The sequence below is a fragment of the Camellia sinensis genome, chromosome 3 (genome assembly GCF_055761805.1).
Source record: "Camellia sinensis isolate YWXY chromosome 3, ASM5576180v1, whole genome shotgun sequence".
In the NCBI taxonomy this organism is placed as follows: Eukaryota; Viridiplantae; Streptophyta; class Magnoliopsida; order Ericales; family Theaceae; genus Camellia; species Camellia sinensis.
In genome coordinates this window covers 13,931,879-13,950,197 of record NC_138963.1, presented here as the reverse complement: position 1 = coordinate 13,950,197, position 18,319 = coordinate 13,931,879, and the positions used below count along the sequence as shown (strand labels likewise).

At 31.2% G+C, this 18,319-nt stretch overlaps 1 protein-coding gene and 1 non-coding gene across 2 annotated transcripts; both read left to right on the top strand.

The window, feature by feature from the left end:
- The first annotated feature begins 2,231 nt into the window (after positions 1–2,231).
- On the top strand, positions 2,232–8,307 carry LOC114261640 (laccase-4). The gene is made up of 6 exons (XM_028201932.2): positions 2,232–2,558; positions 4,490–4,641; positions 5,355–5,599; positions 6,118–6,246; positions 6,849–7,781; positions 7,897–8,307. Exons 1-6 carry the CDS (start codon positions 2,472–2,474, stop codon positions 8,025–8,027), a joined length of 1,677 nt encoding a protein of 558 aa, XP_028057733.1. The 5' UTR covers positions 2,232–2,471; the 3' UTR covers positions 8,028–8,307.
- Positions 8,308–9,555: 1,248 nt separating this feature from the next.
- Positions 9,556–14,357, top strand: LOC114261639 (uncharacterized). The gene is made up of 3 exons (XR_014363454.1): positions 9,556–9,663; positions 13,042–13,535; positions 13,654–14,357. It is a non-coding gene; the product is annotated as an uncharacterized LOC114261639 (transcript).
- The last annotated feature ends 3,962 nt before the right edge of the window (positions 14,358–18,319 follow it).

Genomic DNA, 18,319 nt, shown 5'->3' with positions numbered 1-18,319 from the left:
TACTGGTTCGTCATCTATGAGAGAGAGAGAGAGAGGGGTTGATGAGTTGTTGTTGTACACATACCCACCGTCGGTTTAGTCTTAGCTTTCAAACAATGCCATCATGTCTTTGTTGGCATCTAGATAGAGCACCTGATGGCTGGCTGATACATGACATGATAGCCATTTCTCAACCATTTTTTCACTTGGGTTGAGTTGAGTTGGATTGGGCAAGCATATACTTCTAATCTCTAAGGTTTAATCATGAAAAAAATAATAATAAAAAAAAAATAACAACATAAACATACTTGGAAACGTGACAAAAATATTCTCTCTTGTCATCCATGTTTGTCTAATCAAATCCAAACCTCATCTACTTTTTTTCTTTTATCTATACTTTTAACTTCTTAACTGCTGTCTATGCATTTGTTCTTCATAAACACACTTTTTGTACCTTGTGTACGCTTTTGGCAACGATTAATTATTATTATTTTTTAATATTTAGTGAAGTTTTTTATTAGGAGAAATTGCAATTTAATAAAAGTTAAAATAAAAATTCAAATTAGTTGTAACGTTCAAAAAATTTAATAATTAAAGTTATAAATTTCTCCATGAATTTGTAAATATTTTGTGAAAATCTCATTGATTTACAATTTTCCCTTTTTCTTATGTGTGCTAATTTTTTATTTATTTATTTATTTATTTTTTATTTTTGTTTTTAGATCCTTCTAATCCAAAAAAATATAAAAAATAAGAACTTTCTAAAAGAATTAGACATAATTTTTTTTTGGGGGGGTATTTACTTTTCAGTTCGGTAAAAATCAAATAAGATCTAAAAGTAAAAATTTTTAATTTTTTTTTTATAAAAAAAACGGCTAAAAAAAAAATCTATAGAAAAACTAATAAAAATGCAATTGTCAAATCCAACCTATTGGGTTTATATGCACATAATTAAATTACCAAAACAAAATAAAAATAAACAGTGTATATATTTGCATGAAGGGGCCAATCTAATAAGAATATATCTCTGGTGGACCCTATATTTCTTGCTACTATGTAGATTTTTTTTTACTTATTTTAGTTTGGTGTATATAGACCAACTCCTTTTAGCAAGAATTTTTTCTTCTTTGAACTGTACTCCTTTTAGCAGGATTAGATTTGTAATTTTGGTCAGAGCATGAAAGGACCATGAAAATAGGAAGCAGTCATACACTTTTTTTATTTATGTTATCTCTACATACATAGGAAAAAGGGCAGATCCTAATCATTCCTAAACTTTTGGGTACTGCAATGTGGAAAAGAGTTCTAAAAAGTACAGTCACTTTGATAAATTTCTAAAAAAATTGGACCTTTCCAAGGTTTTCAATTGATGTTGGGATACTTTTCAAAGGGTGTTTCGTATACATTCAGTTCACTCTCTGCAAGGTTAAGTTGCCCATTCTCCCCCCCCCCCCCCCCCCCCCCCCCCTCTTAAAAAAAGAAGTAAAGTTAACTAGATTTTCAAATATAGGGTCCACTATTTTCAAAAACAGATTTTCAAATAGGATCCACTCTACCAGCATGAATGTAAGCAATTGAACCATTTTATGTAAAAAATTTCTGAATCTATAGCATTACTCTAAGGACAACTTCTAGAATCAATTCATAACTCTTCTTGTGGGTAGCGTGGATTATGTTGGGGAGTGTTGGAGTAAAGGTATTTTAGTGTTTCTTGCACTTGTAAGCTATATGTAACCAGGGGTTATAGTTGTTTTTATATCTTATTTTTAACTCTTTCAGATCATAGTAAAACTGCAATAATTGTAGATGTAATCCTAACTTTAAAATAAATTACCTAAATCTTGATTAGGTGTTGTGTGTGTGAGATTTATAATTTTTGTTTATTATTTCTTGTCTATTTTTCATGTCGCAATTCTTAACATTCTATTTTATTTTGGTTGATTTTTAAGCAAGCAAATTTTAAATTTGATTAGTTCAAAGTAAACAAAGCCAAATTCTATTCATTTTTGTTAAATTTAGCAACATAATATGCGACAAAATTAATTAATTCTAGATTAGTAAAAGGCACGTGGGAACTTAAACGAGATCATTATTAGCTAGCTCTTATTTTCAACCAAACCATGTTGTCTTATTGACGCACTATTTAAACTAGAGGGGTTAAGAAACTTAATAACTTAAGTTCCAAAACTACGTTGGTCCATGGAAAAAAACAAAAACAAAAACAATATAAAAAAAAACTACTTTATGTAACATTTAAGAAAACATGGGGGTGTGAAAAATCCTTAAAACATATTCTAGAGAAATCTTGTTTTTCAAGAATTGATCCCCCAATTTCACCTAACAAAGGAAAAACGACATGGCATCAGTAATGTATTGACCCTATCACCTATATAATAAGGTTGCGTTGGCCAGTCATACTTGAGTGGTACAAGCAAGAAAGAAATAAGAGCTAGAAAAGAAAAGAAAATCTTATTGGAGAGACAAAGAGAGAGATGGAAACTTGGATTCGAGTCTTGATTCTTGCTGCATTCTTGTTTCCAGCAGTGGTCGAATGCAGGGTTCGTCACTACAAGTTCAATGTAAGTACACATCATTCATCAATTTATTTATTTTTTAAATATATTCAAGCTGAGTCAAAAACATATATATCTATGACTATGGAGATCGAGTCCTGCATGCAGTCTTGGCAACTCATCCGCGATGCTTTTGGCATGGCATTGCCTCATCTGAAATAATTTTTCAAAGTGCATGCATGGAGATATATTGATGCTTCTTCATAATAAAAATGACGATGATGATAAAAATGTGTCAACTTGTCGACTGTTTTATAGTCCCACATCATATTCTTTTCTTTTTTTTTCTTTTTGAGCATATTCAGGCTTAAAAGTTAGACTCACTTTCTAAACCTAGTGATGTGTCAAGAAGATAATTAGTTGATAATTAAATATTTTCTAATTATCAATCAATTATCTTCTTGATACATCACTAGATCTAAAACGTAAATCTAAAAAGTAAAATTTTATATCATTTTTTTTTTTTGATAATTCATTATTTGTCCATTGCACCGACTTTTCTATAGTTTAAACACCATATATCTTTTATTGCATTCTAAATCATTTTTTGTTCTTCATCATGCTGTGGAGAGTAAATGAACTAGAATATAATTAGAAATTGAATTAGGATGGATTTATTTAGTGGATCAATAATGGGTAGTATGTTACAAAGGACAAATTATGAAAAATGTTAATCTTATAAAAAATTTATACAATGGTACACGGAGATGACATCTTTGTAATTAAAAGTCATAGATTTTCTTTTGAAAAATGATAAATCCTTTTAAGTACAATTACATCATTCTATATTTAATTTTTGTGTGTATATATTTGGTTATTTCTATATCATTACGCATAATAATGTTTCAAAAGCACCATACATCAATGTATCAATGAAGAATGATGCTATATATTAAAAGAACAACACTGAGGTGCGATAAGTGAAAGGAGATTTAAAGGAGTGATTTTTGTATATGGATAGAGTATATTCACATGGTACCGTCTACTATTATGATTGGTGAAAGATAGTAAAATATGAGCCATATATATATATTTCTGATTGATGGAAAGATAGTGCTATTTGATATGCTATTAATATACAAAGCTTAGGCCTCATGTTTTATGCATAACAATTATTTTGTCCCTGGAATTTTCTTCCCACTTCAGTGATGTCACAAAATTTATATTGTCAATGGTGACTCTAATCCTAATAATGTTTTGTACCTTGGGTTTTAAACCATTGTTGATGCAATGATCACAATACTATATGCTCAGAAATTTTATTAAAACATTTATTTAGAATAGTAAGATAATATTATATACTATATATGTAGAATTTGTGCATAAAAATATATTAAGAAAATTCACTCTGATTAAAATTCATTCTAAATGTGAGTCTCACAATACATGAGTTGAATCAGGACTATACATTACATTTTTGGATATTTTCCTGTGTATAAATTCTGTGTAATTACTGTAAAATTTCTAAGTATGTAGTATTGTTTTGTTCTTTTCTTTTGGGTGGCATTTACATTTATAAATCTAGATACCCCAAAAAAAATATCAATGATTTTATTTTAAAAAAAATATAATTCAGATTCAAGTCTTATATAATAATATCCACATTAAAATGAATCAATACCATACATTATTTTTCAATTTTTTTTTTTTAAAAATATTTTCATGGATACCTGCGATTCAAGATAAATTACTACAAACAATCCATATTAGTTAAGTTGGTTGGTCTCCATAATGAATATTAGTTGAAGAAATCAAACAAAAAAATTGTTAAAAAAACATGGGAAGGTACACCCACAAATCATTTTCAGAGAGGATATGTAAAAAAAAAACTAACCTCTTCCATCTAACATCTACCCATTTTTGTATATTCCTAAGGCCATGATGATGATGTTGAATTTTTTACAACTTAATTAGCTGTGTGTTGATAACGTGCGCAGGTGGTAATGAGGAACACCACTAGGTTGTGCTCAACCAAGCCCATTGTCACAGTCAATGGCCAGTTTCCAGGGCCAACTGTGTATGCTAGAGAAGGTGATAATGTGCTCATCAAGGTGGTCAACCATGTCAAATACAATGTCTCTATCCATTGGTGAGACTTCAATTTACCAACTCATCCTCATGGTTTTGTTAACTTGCAAAATAATTAAGGGCAATTTGGTCATTTTATATCTATTTCACTGTTAGTTTAAAATTTTTGAAAAATGGAAATGATATATGTTTGGTAATTTTTACCATTGTAAAAAATATGACAATAAAATTTTAAAATTTGTGATAAGTATTACAAATAAAAAATTTCTATAAATGATTTGGTTGAGTTGTGAGTCTATAATTTTAAAATAAAAATCTCAATAAAAAAACTGTTAATATTAAAAAAATATTACTTCCATATCATTTTGTGAATGATTTTGTATGGAATTTTTTAAAACAATAACATTTTTTCTTTGTGTAAACGTTAAAAAAAGTATTTTCATTTGAAAAATTTTCATTGGTTCCCCTCTTGCAACCTCCCTCATCCAACAACCCATTCGTTCCCCTCTTGCAACCTCCCTCATCCAACAACCCATAAAACATTTTTTAACGAAAACTTGTGTACCAAATTTTTAGTTTTTGGAAAAAAAATAAAAAAATAAATACATGTTTGTTATTTTCTTTGAACAAAAGACAACAACTCGGCAGCGTTATCAAACATCACATAATTATTAACACAAAAGGTTACACATTCATTCTTGTAAATTCTAATTAATCAATTCTATTATGTACATCTTATAATTGAGAAATTTTACTATTTTTTGTGTGTGGAAGGCATGGTATCCGACAACTCCAAACAGGTTGGGCTGATGGACCAGCATTCATCACACAGTGCCCGATCCAACAAGGTCAAACCTACACATACAACTTCACCATCACCGGGCAACGGGGCACACTTCTTTGGCATGCACACATCCTATGGCTAAGGGCAACTGTCTACGGAGGCCTAGTGATATTGCCTAAGCGTGGTGTGCCATATCCATTTCCCAAACCCCACAAGGAAGCAGTTGTCATATTAGGTGAGCTATCTCATTGTTAACTACGTATGACTCAAAATTTTCCAACAATTGGTTAGGAATACATTTTCAATCACTTCAATTGACAAAAAAAAATCACATTAACTCACTACAACATATAAGAGTTTTAGAAAAAAAATGTTTTGGTCTCTAAAAGTAAAAATTTTATTGCAAAAGAAATTTAGGGATCAATTTCTATTGTTATGAGGATAGTCGCTAAAAGGTCGTTCCGAAAAGTCAAAAATAAGGCATTTAGTGACAAAAATAAATAAACTTTCAGGGACAAAATAATTTGGTCTCAAAATGGTTTATTTTTTTAGACAAAAAATTTGGTCCCAAAAGGATAATAATTCATCACTAATGTCTAATTTTTGTTTCTAAAAATATAATGACGACACTTTTCGTAACAAAATTATTTGGTCCCTAAAAAATAATTTTATCCCAAAATTTTAGTCTCTAAAATCTTAATTTTTTGTAATAACTTGGATATGAAGTAGTTTTTTGGACTGTGAAAATTGTAGGTGAATGGTGGAAATCGGACACTGAAGCTGTGATCAATGAGGCGCTTAAATCGGGTTTGGCTCCAAATGTCTCGGATGCTCACACCATTAATGGACATCCAGGACCCGTATCTAATTGTCCGTCACAAGGTACTTGAAATTATCACTAAAATAATATTACAATGAAATTTTAAAAAATTTAAACAACATTAATAGTTGTTTTGTTTTTAAAATAATAAGATTAAGATTTGTCATATCGTTCTATATTAAGATTTTTTTGGATAATGTTTACCTTTTCAAATAAAAATAATAATATCATACAAACAAAATTTTCGTACACAATTTTTTAAAAAACAATAATAAAGAATCCATTACTTGAGCTGAAAGTTTAAAAAATATCAGTATAACATTATTTTGTATGAAAATTTTATTTTTATATTAATTTTTTCTTTTAAATGCTACAAATCCAAAATACCTAAAAAATCAAATGTGTTCAATATATTTAAAAGTATGGTGTAGCCCACATCTAAAGTAAATCTGATTCATACATTTTATTTTCTGAATAATTTTCTATAAATTATTTCGAAATCCATAATCTAATCAATATTGATATATATATAAACAAAAATTTATGAAATGGTGTGGAAAATTTATTAATCTATTGTTCAAAAAAATAATTCATTAAGTTGTTTTGTAATAGCAAAAATATGTAAGTGACACATTACTATTCTGATGAATGATTGTGTATGAAGGTGGCGGTGGATTTACGCTGAGCGTTCAAAGCGGAAAAACCTACATGCTCCGAGTCATCAATGCTGGACTCAATGAAGAACTCTTCTTCAAGATCGCTGGCCACCAACTCACCGTCGTAGAGGTCGACGCCACCTACGTAAAACCTTTCAAAATCGACACAATCGTGGTTGCCCCAGGCCAAACCACAAACGTCATCTTAACCGCTGACCGAAACGCTGGCAAGTATATCGTCGCCGCTTCCCCCTTCATGGATGCCCCGATCGCCGTCGACAACACCACTGCCACCGCCACCCTCCACTATTCCGGCACCCTCGCTAATTCCCCCACCACTTTCACCACCACACCTCCCAAAAACGCCACTCCAATTGCGAATAATTTCGTCAATTCTCTAAAAGCCCTCAATTCCAAGAAATACCCGGCCAATGTCCCTTTAACAATCGATCATTCCCTTTTCTTTACAGTCGGGCTCGGGATTAATCCATGCCCGACTTGTAAAGCTGGGAATGGAAGCAGAGTGGTAGCAAATATTAACAATGTTACTTTTGTTATGCCCAAGACCGCTCTGCTTCAGGCCCATTACTTTAAAATTAATGGGGTGTTCACTACTGACTTTCCGGGTAACCCGCCGGTGGCATTCAATTACACGGGCACTCCACCGGCGAGTTTGGCGACCAATAACGGGACGAAAGTGTACCCGCTTCAGTATAATGCCACGGTTCAACTTGTTTTGCAAGATACCGGTATCATTGCCGCGGAGAACCATCCGGTTCATCTACACGGGTTTAATTTCTTTGCGATTGGAAAGGGACTTGGAAATTATAACCCGAAGACAGATCCAAAAAAATTCAACCTTGTTGATCCGGTTGAGAGAAATACAATTGGAGTACCGGCTGGTGGATGGGTTGCTATTAGATTCCGAGCAGATAATCCAGGTAAACTAATCATGTACTTTTTATTTAATTATTCCACATCCATTTTTTCTGTCACTCTCTTGAGAATGTTTTTAGTTTACAAATTTTAATTTAGATTGGGGTTGTGAATTTGTAGGAGTTTGGTTCATGCATTGTCATTTGGAGGTGCACACATCATGGGGACTAAAGATGGCATTCTTGGTGGACAATGGCAAGGGCCCTAATGAGTCTATTTTGCCACCTCCCAAAGATCTCCCAAAATGTTAGTACAATCAAAGGAAAGAAGGATAGAAAGAAGAAACGAAAATACACAATGGAAGAACATGAAATGGAAGAAAACAGAGTTTTCAATAATTAAAATATATGGAAAAAAGTGAGAGTAGAGGTCGGATTGTTTATATTGAGCAAACAAAAAATTTGCTCAAGCATATTTCAATAATTTTCAGGGCATTTGATTGGTTTTGCAATTTTTACAAGAGTCAAATACATGTATGAAAGTCTTTATTTTGATTCTTATATATACAAGTGTTCCAAAGGTTCTTGGCAATTAAGGTTTGCATTGCATGGTTAATTAATTTCCCTATTTTGATAAGTATTGCTAACGGTACAAAATTAGAATACAGAAAGAGCACAAAAAATATATTATATGGTTAATATTTATCTTGAACATGATATTGGGTTACACTTAAAATAATATCTCAATTACACAATATATTTTCTATAGTTATATATATAAATCAATTATAATTTTATACACTTGACATTTCTCTGGTTTGATAGTTGGTTTAGAAATAGCGTCATCTAGACTGGTGCGATTATAAATTCACGAAAATAGTTTAACAATTGTTATAAAGTTAACGATCACCAAGTTCAAACTTGAGAAGAAATAAACAATTACAGTAGATAATTTTATAATAGGAGAGAAACAAACACTATCACAAGATCAAACTCATTTTCACAAAAATTAAACTTGTAACCTCGTACTATAAAGTGGATCTCACCAAAAATCTTGATTACAATCTCTTATGTTTAGAGGAGTGAATAAGATTATCAAATAAGTCAACCTATTCAAGCTCTTCTCGGATTTGACTCGTTAGTAATTTGTTTGATATTGGCTTGTTAAATCTCCTAATCAAATTTAAACATAATTTAAAATTTATTATATTTTAAAATCAAATTTAAACCATCTATTACTCGTGCTCGACCAAAGTGGACTGGGTTGAACTCCACAATTGACAAACCCAAAGGGAAAAAAAAAACCCAGCCCATATGTATATATAGTTTATTTCGCAGCCCAATTTATTCATCTTTTTCAAAAACCCTTTTTCAGAAAATTTTACAATATTATTTTTTGTGTTTTTTTTTTCACTGAATTTTTTTAATATTTTAAGCATTTTTTTTTTACTTTTTAGACATACCTAACATAAATATACCTAAAAAATAAAAAATTTGTGAAAAAAAACTTTTAAAAATTCACTAAATACCAAAAATACAAAAATATATGAGAATTTAGTACATTTTTTATATTTTTATGTATTTATTAATTTTTTTAAATATTTTTTTGACAAATTTTTTACTTTTTAGAAAAATATTTAAAAATATTGACTAAAAACAAAAACAAATGTGAAAATCAAAAAACTCAATTCTTAAAAAACTGAATCCAAAAAACTCAAAACAAACACACTGATTATATTTTAAAATCAAATTTAAACAATCTATTAGTCGTGCTCGACCAAAGTCGACTAGGTTGAACTCCACAATTGACAAACCCAAAGGGAAAAAAAACCCCGGCCCATATGTATATATAGTTTATTTCCCAGCCCAATCTCACTTCATCTCTCTCTCTCTCTCTCTGTCTCTCTCCACTCTCTGTACCACACTCTACAATACGATTTCTCACAAGGTACGTCTCTCTCTCTCTCTCTCTTTCTCTCTCTCAAACCCTAACGCTGTTGCGAAGCTGGCCCATCATATTGATTCTGGTTTGTTGATCTGAAAATTCAATTATTTGTTTGTGTAGTGAATATTGGTATAACACTTGTTGTTGAGTTAGAAATTTGTAAAGATATCTACTTTACTTGCTGATTTGTTCTATTTTCTTCTTTCTTGTTTTTGATAATTTATGCTGACTTGAATTTGGCTTGTGGGTTGTTTTGATCTTGGGATTAAAACCCATGCTTGCCTAATTTGGTTATTCTTGATATTTGAAATGTGCTTATTTGTTTATTCATATGTATATTCATTGAGAGTCAATTAGCTATTTGGAACTCATTGTTGCATGAACCATCTCCAACCCTTTCACCAATTTTTTCATCTAATTTGATTCCAAATTTGAGTAAAAAGTGTGATTTGATATGAGCTAATCCAATCATTTCATCAATTTTTTTATCAAAATTTTTTTAAAATTTCTCTATTATCCCAAATTTCACTTTTCATCAAAATTGATGAAAAAAATCATCTCCAATACTCCATCTTTTTGAAATTTTATCTTTTTAAAGATGAAGGATTAGAGCATCTCTAATGGTGTATCAAATTTTTCATCAAATTTGAGTAAAAATTTCATTTGATATCAAGTGCTCTAACGGAGGTTTTTTAAGCTTCATCAAAACACGGGTTGACTAGGCAGATATCCAGTCGGTCGACCAGCCAGTGCAAATTTTTTACAAATTTTTGCCTTGAGGTGGTCATCTACGGGGTTGACCGGAGGGTCGACCGCTCAGTATAATTTTTTCACAAATTTTTATCTTGAGGTGGTCATTTGGGGGACATTCGAGGGGGATATTCAGTGGTGAAAATCAAACGGTTATGAACAGTGATTTGATGAAAGGTATATTAGTCTTTATTTTGGTGAAAAAAAAAGTAAAATCGTAGATTTGATACCTATTTGATGAAACTTTTGGAGTAGGAAAATGAGTGATTTTTCATCAAATTCAAATTTGATGATAGATTTGAGTAACCATTGGAGATGGTCAAAAGGCACTTTTATTATGTGGGAAACAACATATTTATTCAATCTTTAACTCTCAATCTCAACTATGCCACATACGACAATTTCAAAATATGATATCTTGTATTATATAGTTAGATATTCAGCTTTTATGCCAGTGTATAGGACTAGATTTTGCAAAATGGATAGACAGGAGCTATCTTCAAGTATTGGGTTTTATGTTAGAATATTGCAAATCTTTGCTTCCTAGACTGGAATTTTTTTAGGATACCTTGTGTAATTGGAGAACAATGGTTTTGAGTTTTCTCGTAGATTTGAAATGTAGGTATTTCAAAACCTAATGGTTGGAAATCACACCCAAGACCATACCCACATCTGGGATTTGGGCTGGTTAGGCTTGTCACATATTTTGATTCACAACAACACTATACGCTGCAAAACTTTTTGTGTGATGTATGAGGATTATATTGCCTGCAAAAGTCCACATATATGTGGGACAGAGTTGACACTTAGGTTGAGCGAGAATGTGAATGATATGAATTTATAACCTCTAGTTTAGAAACTTTGTTACTCAAAAAGTACTAATTCATTTCTTAATTCATTTAAGCTTAATAGTTTTCTTGAGATTTTGGATTGCGGTTTATTTAATGTTTGATTTGCTTGAATGATTTTGGGTAGGAATGGAATGTCATTGTCTTAAATTAGTGAATGGTGATTCCATTTGCACGTACGCTCCTTTCTTGTTTACCGAACCAAATGTGGTAATGAGTATTCCTATGGAATGACTATTTCTTTCCACCCTTCATTCCAATGAACCAAGCACTTTATTAGAGTTTCCAGAGTTTCAGCTTGATTTAGGGTTTTGGCATTCAATACACATAAGGGAGTTGTTTGAAACCACAACCAACAGAAGATTTCAAATGCATCTATATCATTGTTGTAAATTGAAAATGGCAATGTTTATTTTAGTGGGTTTGGTTTGTCTACTCTACTTAAAAATTTATGATAGTATTGTGAAGATAATTGGCATATGGTTAAGAGTAAATGAAGAGAAAGACATAGTGAGGTAAAGAGCACATCCATTGTATTTATTGTAGTGAAGTCCTTCGCTTGATGATTCCTTCCCAATGTTTTAAAAGGTTCTAGGTGCACCGAGGCGATAAGGTCTCCTATAGCCTAAGCACAAGGCATGAGGCTAGGCGAGGCGAGACAAGGCATGCGCCTCACCAAAGCGAAACGCAAGTAGTGGAAGAAAAGCAAAATTATAAAATAGGCAAACTTTTCAACATAACAAATATATATAGAATTTCAAAAATCATAACCATTTCCAATAATCTTTAAACATAATATTCAATCTTCTAAAAACTAGAAATATAATATTCAACAAAAGATATAAAGCATAACATTCAATCTTTTATCATTTCCTGCTCTCTTTTGACCACGTTTGGTTATTTTATATTGAAAAGTTTTGAATCCTTGTGGGTATGCTCACAAAAAAAGTACTTAATCAATAGTTGGAGTAGAAAAATAGGTAAAAACCCATGAAACCCACGCCTTGCGCCTCGAAAAAAAGCCATTGCCTCAGCTGCACCTTGCATATTGCGCCTCGCCTCAACCTGTTTGAAGCGCAAGGCGTGCGCCTAAGCGCGCCTTTTAAAACACTGCTCCCCACTAATTGCTAAGGCACTCTCTCTCTACCCAGACACTTGAATCCACCTTTACAAAGCTTTAATTTCTTCTTTTTGTTACATGTTTTTATATTTCCTTAAGAAATGCCAATTTATATTTTTCTTAATTAATGCAATAACAAGCAATCAATATTAGAAAACTATTGAAATTTTAAATTGTTTTGGGTGGTAGTACCTCACGAAGAGCAATATATTTTCTAAAAGAAAAAGGTAGCCAAACTTCCTCCATATGTGCTATTTTGAGTTTTCCTACCAAGTCCCAACATTTTTTCTTCTCTCTTTCTTTCTTTTACTTTTTCAAGCAACTCCATTATTATACCCTAATATTGGGAAAAAGAAGATTGCAGAGCCCAAAGATGTGAGTTTTCCTTTTATGCACTTGGTAAACTGCTATCCCTTTCCCATTGTTTCAAAACTTCCTCTACTACATTTGTTTCGAGCTGTTTAATTTTGAAAATGAAAAATATCATTAAATATGATATTGTCCTTTAATAGAAAAACTTAGTACTACTGGTATGTAAAGTTCTTATTTTCGTTTCACAAAAGTGCCAATGACATCACTTGGACAATTTTCCTCTTTCCGTAAATTATCGATTTATTTATTCGGTACTTGTATTCTAAAGCAACTAATTATCTCTTTGTGCAGAATAATTTAATAATTGGATTTGGAGATTGCTTCTCAAAAGACATTTTAGTTTGAGCAAATAATATTGGAGATGGAAAACAAAAGAAAGCGTGTTTTTAGCACAGCTGAGGATGGTAGGAGCCGGGATTGGTCTGATCTTCCTGCAGATCTTCTTCTGTTGATATTGAGACATCTTAATTTTTTGGATCATCTCTCGTTTTTTGGGGTGTGTAAAAGCTGGCGTTGGGCTTTAGAACAATGCACGCTGGAAAACCAGCTTCCTGCTCAGCCATATTGGGTCATCTCCAGAAAAATGAGCACCAGTACTGATATTATATGGCATTTTGGTGACTCCTCCACGAGACGTTCTTACACAATTAATGTCCCTGAATTGAGCCAGGCTAGGTGCCTTGTCTCCAAACATGGGTGGCTCTTGCTGTTTTCTTCAGAACCCATCTCTTCACTTTTCTTCTTTAACCCATTCTCTCGTGCACGAATTGATCTGCCTTGGACTAGTGAGTTCTCTAGATTGACCGATATACTCGATAAACACCCCCCAGTTTTCACTTTGTCTGCACCCCCTACATCTCTTGATTGTGTTTTGTTTGCCATTGCTTTTGTTAATGTGGATAGTTTCAGAATCAGTACCTGTCGCAGAGGGGAAACTACCTGGACCACCCATGATTGTCAATGTTGAATAACCAAATTCGTGCCAATTAAGAACATACAACGCTGATGCAAAGGTGTGGCAGCGTTTTAGAAGAAGCACAATTATGAAAATTCCCCAAACTCATACAGATGAAATTTACTCCTATATGGTACAACCCCCCGATAAAAAACCAATGATATGTGTATTATGGGAGCTGGAGGACGATACAGTGGCAATTTGGCTGTGCTGAACTCAAGAGCCCTCCCATTGGGTGCAGGTCGAAGCTACGTGTGATGAAATCTCCTGAATTACTGTATGGTGTGAATCCTGGCAAGAAAGCAACAGAGGTACCCGGGTGGTTATGCATGGATAGCTTCCGTGGTGGTTCATGGTGCATTTCATTTGATTCCTCTGAAGGTGATGATCATCAACCTGTGCTTTTCAGTTGGCATTTGCTTGATCAATTGTTTAGTTTAGTGATTTCCTATTTCCTTTAATGGTGGAGTTAATAGAACTTGTGTTTTTTTATACAAATGCAAGATGATCTCTCTCTCTCTCTCTCTCTCTCTCTCTCTCTCAAGCAAAAACTGTATTATTACCATAATCATTGAATTCCCAATACATCGCATGTGAACATAAATGAGATTTAAACTGTGTATATTGATGAAGATAGATTCTTGAACACAAATGTAATTTTCCAGAAGGGCCTTCTAGTATCACAAGTCAATTTCTACTTGAACTTGATATTTATCAAACACATTATTAAATTTCTTTTTCTTTCTTTCTTTCTTTCTTTTTTTGTTTTGTTTTTTTATTTTTTGTGGAGGTAATAAGTCATGAAAACAAGCAAATATTTATGTTTACTTTGGAATTATTTTAATTTTTTCTTTGTTTTTTGTCTTTATGTTTTTGAAAATAAATTTAATAGAAAATTTTTAAAAACCTATTTTTTTAAAGTTTCAAAATAAATCTTTACCGAAACAGTTTTTAAAAATAATTCACAAAACAACGGTCATGTGAGTGAACAAAACCAATTTTAATAATGATAGAGATGGGCATGTTAGTGGTTTTGGGCATCTTTCTTTTAGGTCTTTCACAATATTCTTAAGTTTTTTGGACCCATGACTAATCCGCCGAGAAAGTTGCCGGGCACAAATACGGGGTCCTCTCCCAAGGGGGTTGCTGCATCCACAAATACTCGAACTCGAAACTTTTGCTTAAGCGACCCAAGTCCCTTTCTACTTGGACCAACCCCATTGGTGTTTTGGGCATCTTTCACGGTACACATCTGATGACTTTTCAAGATTTTGTTTAGTTTAATTTTCAAAATCTGTTTTTCAATAATTTTTGAAAATGTTAATTTCACTAAATTAGAACTCATTTGTCAACTATACATTTTAATAAAAAAATTATTATAAATTATCACATTATTTTTTTTATTTTTTTTACATATTTTTGTAAAAAATAAAAAAATTATTAAAATAATATATTTCTAAACGCCGCGTTAATATTTCTAATTTTATTTTTATTTTTTTTATAAATAAAATAGTCTCCTTTCCCGCTCTCTCCACAAGGACACAGCACGGGGATGGTCCTGCCTGGATCGGAGTAAACTAATGGTGAAATTTTCAACAAAAATTTAGCCTCTGTTTGGTAAGATGGTTTTCAGGCTTTTTTGGTTATTTTAGCTACAAAAAATAAAATAGGTTATTTTAATCATAACAAACAAAACATCACATCCAACCTATAATCATTACATTCTTCTCTCACAAAAAAAGTCAAAAAAGTCAAAAAGATAAAAAGCCATTCCCAAACCAAACTTTTTAGCCCAGACTAAAATAGCCAAAAAAACCAAAAAGCCAAAAAACCAACCTACTTCCCAAACCAAGCCTTAAAATGGTTAGCAAAGGTGTAGTAGGTGGAGCAAATGCAACACATGATGAGTGAGTGAAGCACTCAACCATATGAGCTTTCTCAAAGAAGCAAATAGGAATCTTTCTGTTTATGGAAAGTCCCACTTTATTGAAATACAAGTCACTTTCATTCCCAACACCACCCCCATCAATACTATTTATATATTTAGTCAGAGCTGGAGGCAATTAATTACATTTTTTTGAACGTGAGGCAAACCAAGTACTCTATGACTTCGACCCATAAATTAGATTGAATTTTGTTATTTATTATCATATTTATTTTATTATATTTTTTAGAATAAATTATACCGTTGAGATTTAAAAAATATAATAAATTTTATAATTTAGACATAATTATATTAAATTTTCTTGAGATTTTAATTCATATAGAATACTTGACACATTTTTATTAATAATTTGCCAGTCGTGAACGAAAAAAATAATATTGTCATATGTTTTAAATAAAAATATCTACTTTATGTTGTTTATTTTTGGGAGACTTATTTATAAATTCTTTTTCAGATATTTATGCTAGGCTAAGTCCTGTGTAATTTCTTATAGAGTTTCAAGTCCTATTTAGATAGTAATGTATTCCACAAGATCCTACATAAACGTAACGTGACGTGACACCTACATAAACATAACGTAACGTGACACCTATACGTAACGTGACACCTACATAAACGTAATGTAACGTGTCACGTTGTGTTTCGCAAACTTAATGAGTTTTTATTTTTTTAAATTGAATGTGAAAATATTGCTGGTTTATATTGGTGTCACGTTACATTTTATATAAATATGATCTATGAATGTTGCCATAGATCATAGGTGTCATGTTACGTTTATGTAGGTGTCACGTTACATTACGTTTATGTAGAAATGATCTATGGTAACATTCAATTTCCTATATAGGAAATATAAGAAATTGAATGTTGCTATAGATCATAGGTGTCACATTATGCACAGGTGTCACATTATGCATAAGTGTCACGTTACGTTACGTTTATATAGATATGATCTATGGTAACATTCAATTTCCTATATATGATTTTACTATTATTTATGATATAAACAACTAATATTTAGGGTAAATGTGTCAACGAACTTCCCACAAGACTTATAGAAACATAAGTTTTTTAGTATGACCATATGTAGCATAAGTCTCCCTAATAGGACTTATAAATAATTTTTCCTTTATTTTATGTTTCCACACTATCTGGATTAATTTTGGTTCATTTAATCTTATTTAAAAGAGAGATCAATGTAATTATGTCAAAAATATAAAATTTATTATATTTTTTTCAAACTCCAGTAAACGTCAGTGTAATTTACCATATTTTTAAGTATATCCATGTAATAAAATTTATATGTGTAGAATTCTTTGTGTTTGAAATATAGTGAGACTAATCATGCTACATGAGTAATCATATAAGAAATGAAAAGTTTTGGTGAAATATTAACCAGTGAGTTTAGGAAATTTATTAAGAAGTTTAAATGTTTGTAAATTATTATAAAAATGTGTACTATGAAAAATATACAACTATTTAAATTTTGCTGACTAATGTATTTATAACTCTTATCAAGAACCTCAAGGGCACCTTACATATAAAAAAAATATATATTAGGAAAAAAAAAAAACACTGAACTTCTAAACTAAACTTCTTAGCAAGACACTATTAGCAATAGGCTTAATTGCACCACATTATGAAGTTTGATTTTGTTTACCAATTTATACCTATTTCATAAATGAGTGACTAATAAAATAATAAAATCTATAATTATAATATAAAATATTTAAAAGCTCTAAAATAAGAGTTATAAATGAATTTTAATTGGTGAGACTTACCTATTGATGTGATATTTTAGTCTTTTTTTTTTTATTTCTTTCCTGTCACATTATTAAAATTCAATTAGAACTCAAAAATTAAAATTATATATCATTGCTCTTTCAAAATATTGGACCACCCTACAATTTTAATCAATGGAAAATAAATGTATTGTTCAACCTCCGTTTGAAAAGTGAGTTGACTTTTTGAATTTTTTGGCTATTTTAACCTGGGCTAAAAAGTTTGGTTTGGGAAGGACTTTTTAGTTTTTTTGACTTTTTTAGCTTTTTTTATGAAAGAAGAATGTAATGATTATGGGTTAGATGTGATATTTTATTTTTTGTGACTAAAATAACTTATTTTATTTTTTATGACTAAAATAACTAAAAAAATCTCGTTTAACTCTGGCCAAACGGAGCCTCAACTAATTATGAACAGACTGAACAAAATACTTTTTCGATTATTGTAACTTGTGCTCATGCTCAGTTGTGTTAAAGGTTAAAAAACAACAATGAAGTGACAATGAAGGAAACAAAACGATGGGGAAACAAATAAATAAATAAATTAAAAACATATATATGAATCAATAATGATACATGTTACAAATTTGGGAACACTAATAGATCATTAATGAGGTGAAAATTTAAAAAAAAAAAAAAAAATTAAGATCAAAACATCACATCAGTCAGTGAGACCCACATTCTAAAGTTCTTTAGTGCTCTCAATTTAAAGCTCCCAAACATTTTTCTATATGAATACATATTATTCTCTTTTTAAAAAGAAGTTTTGTGGAAAAAGACTGAAAACAACCAACCACTTGAATTGATTACAAGTGGAGCCAACCACTATTCAGTATTTTAACATTATTTTCAACAAGTGAAAGCAACCTTTTCCATTTCTTTTCTCATTGA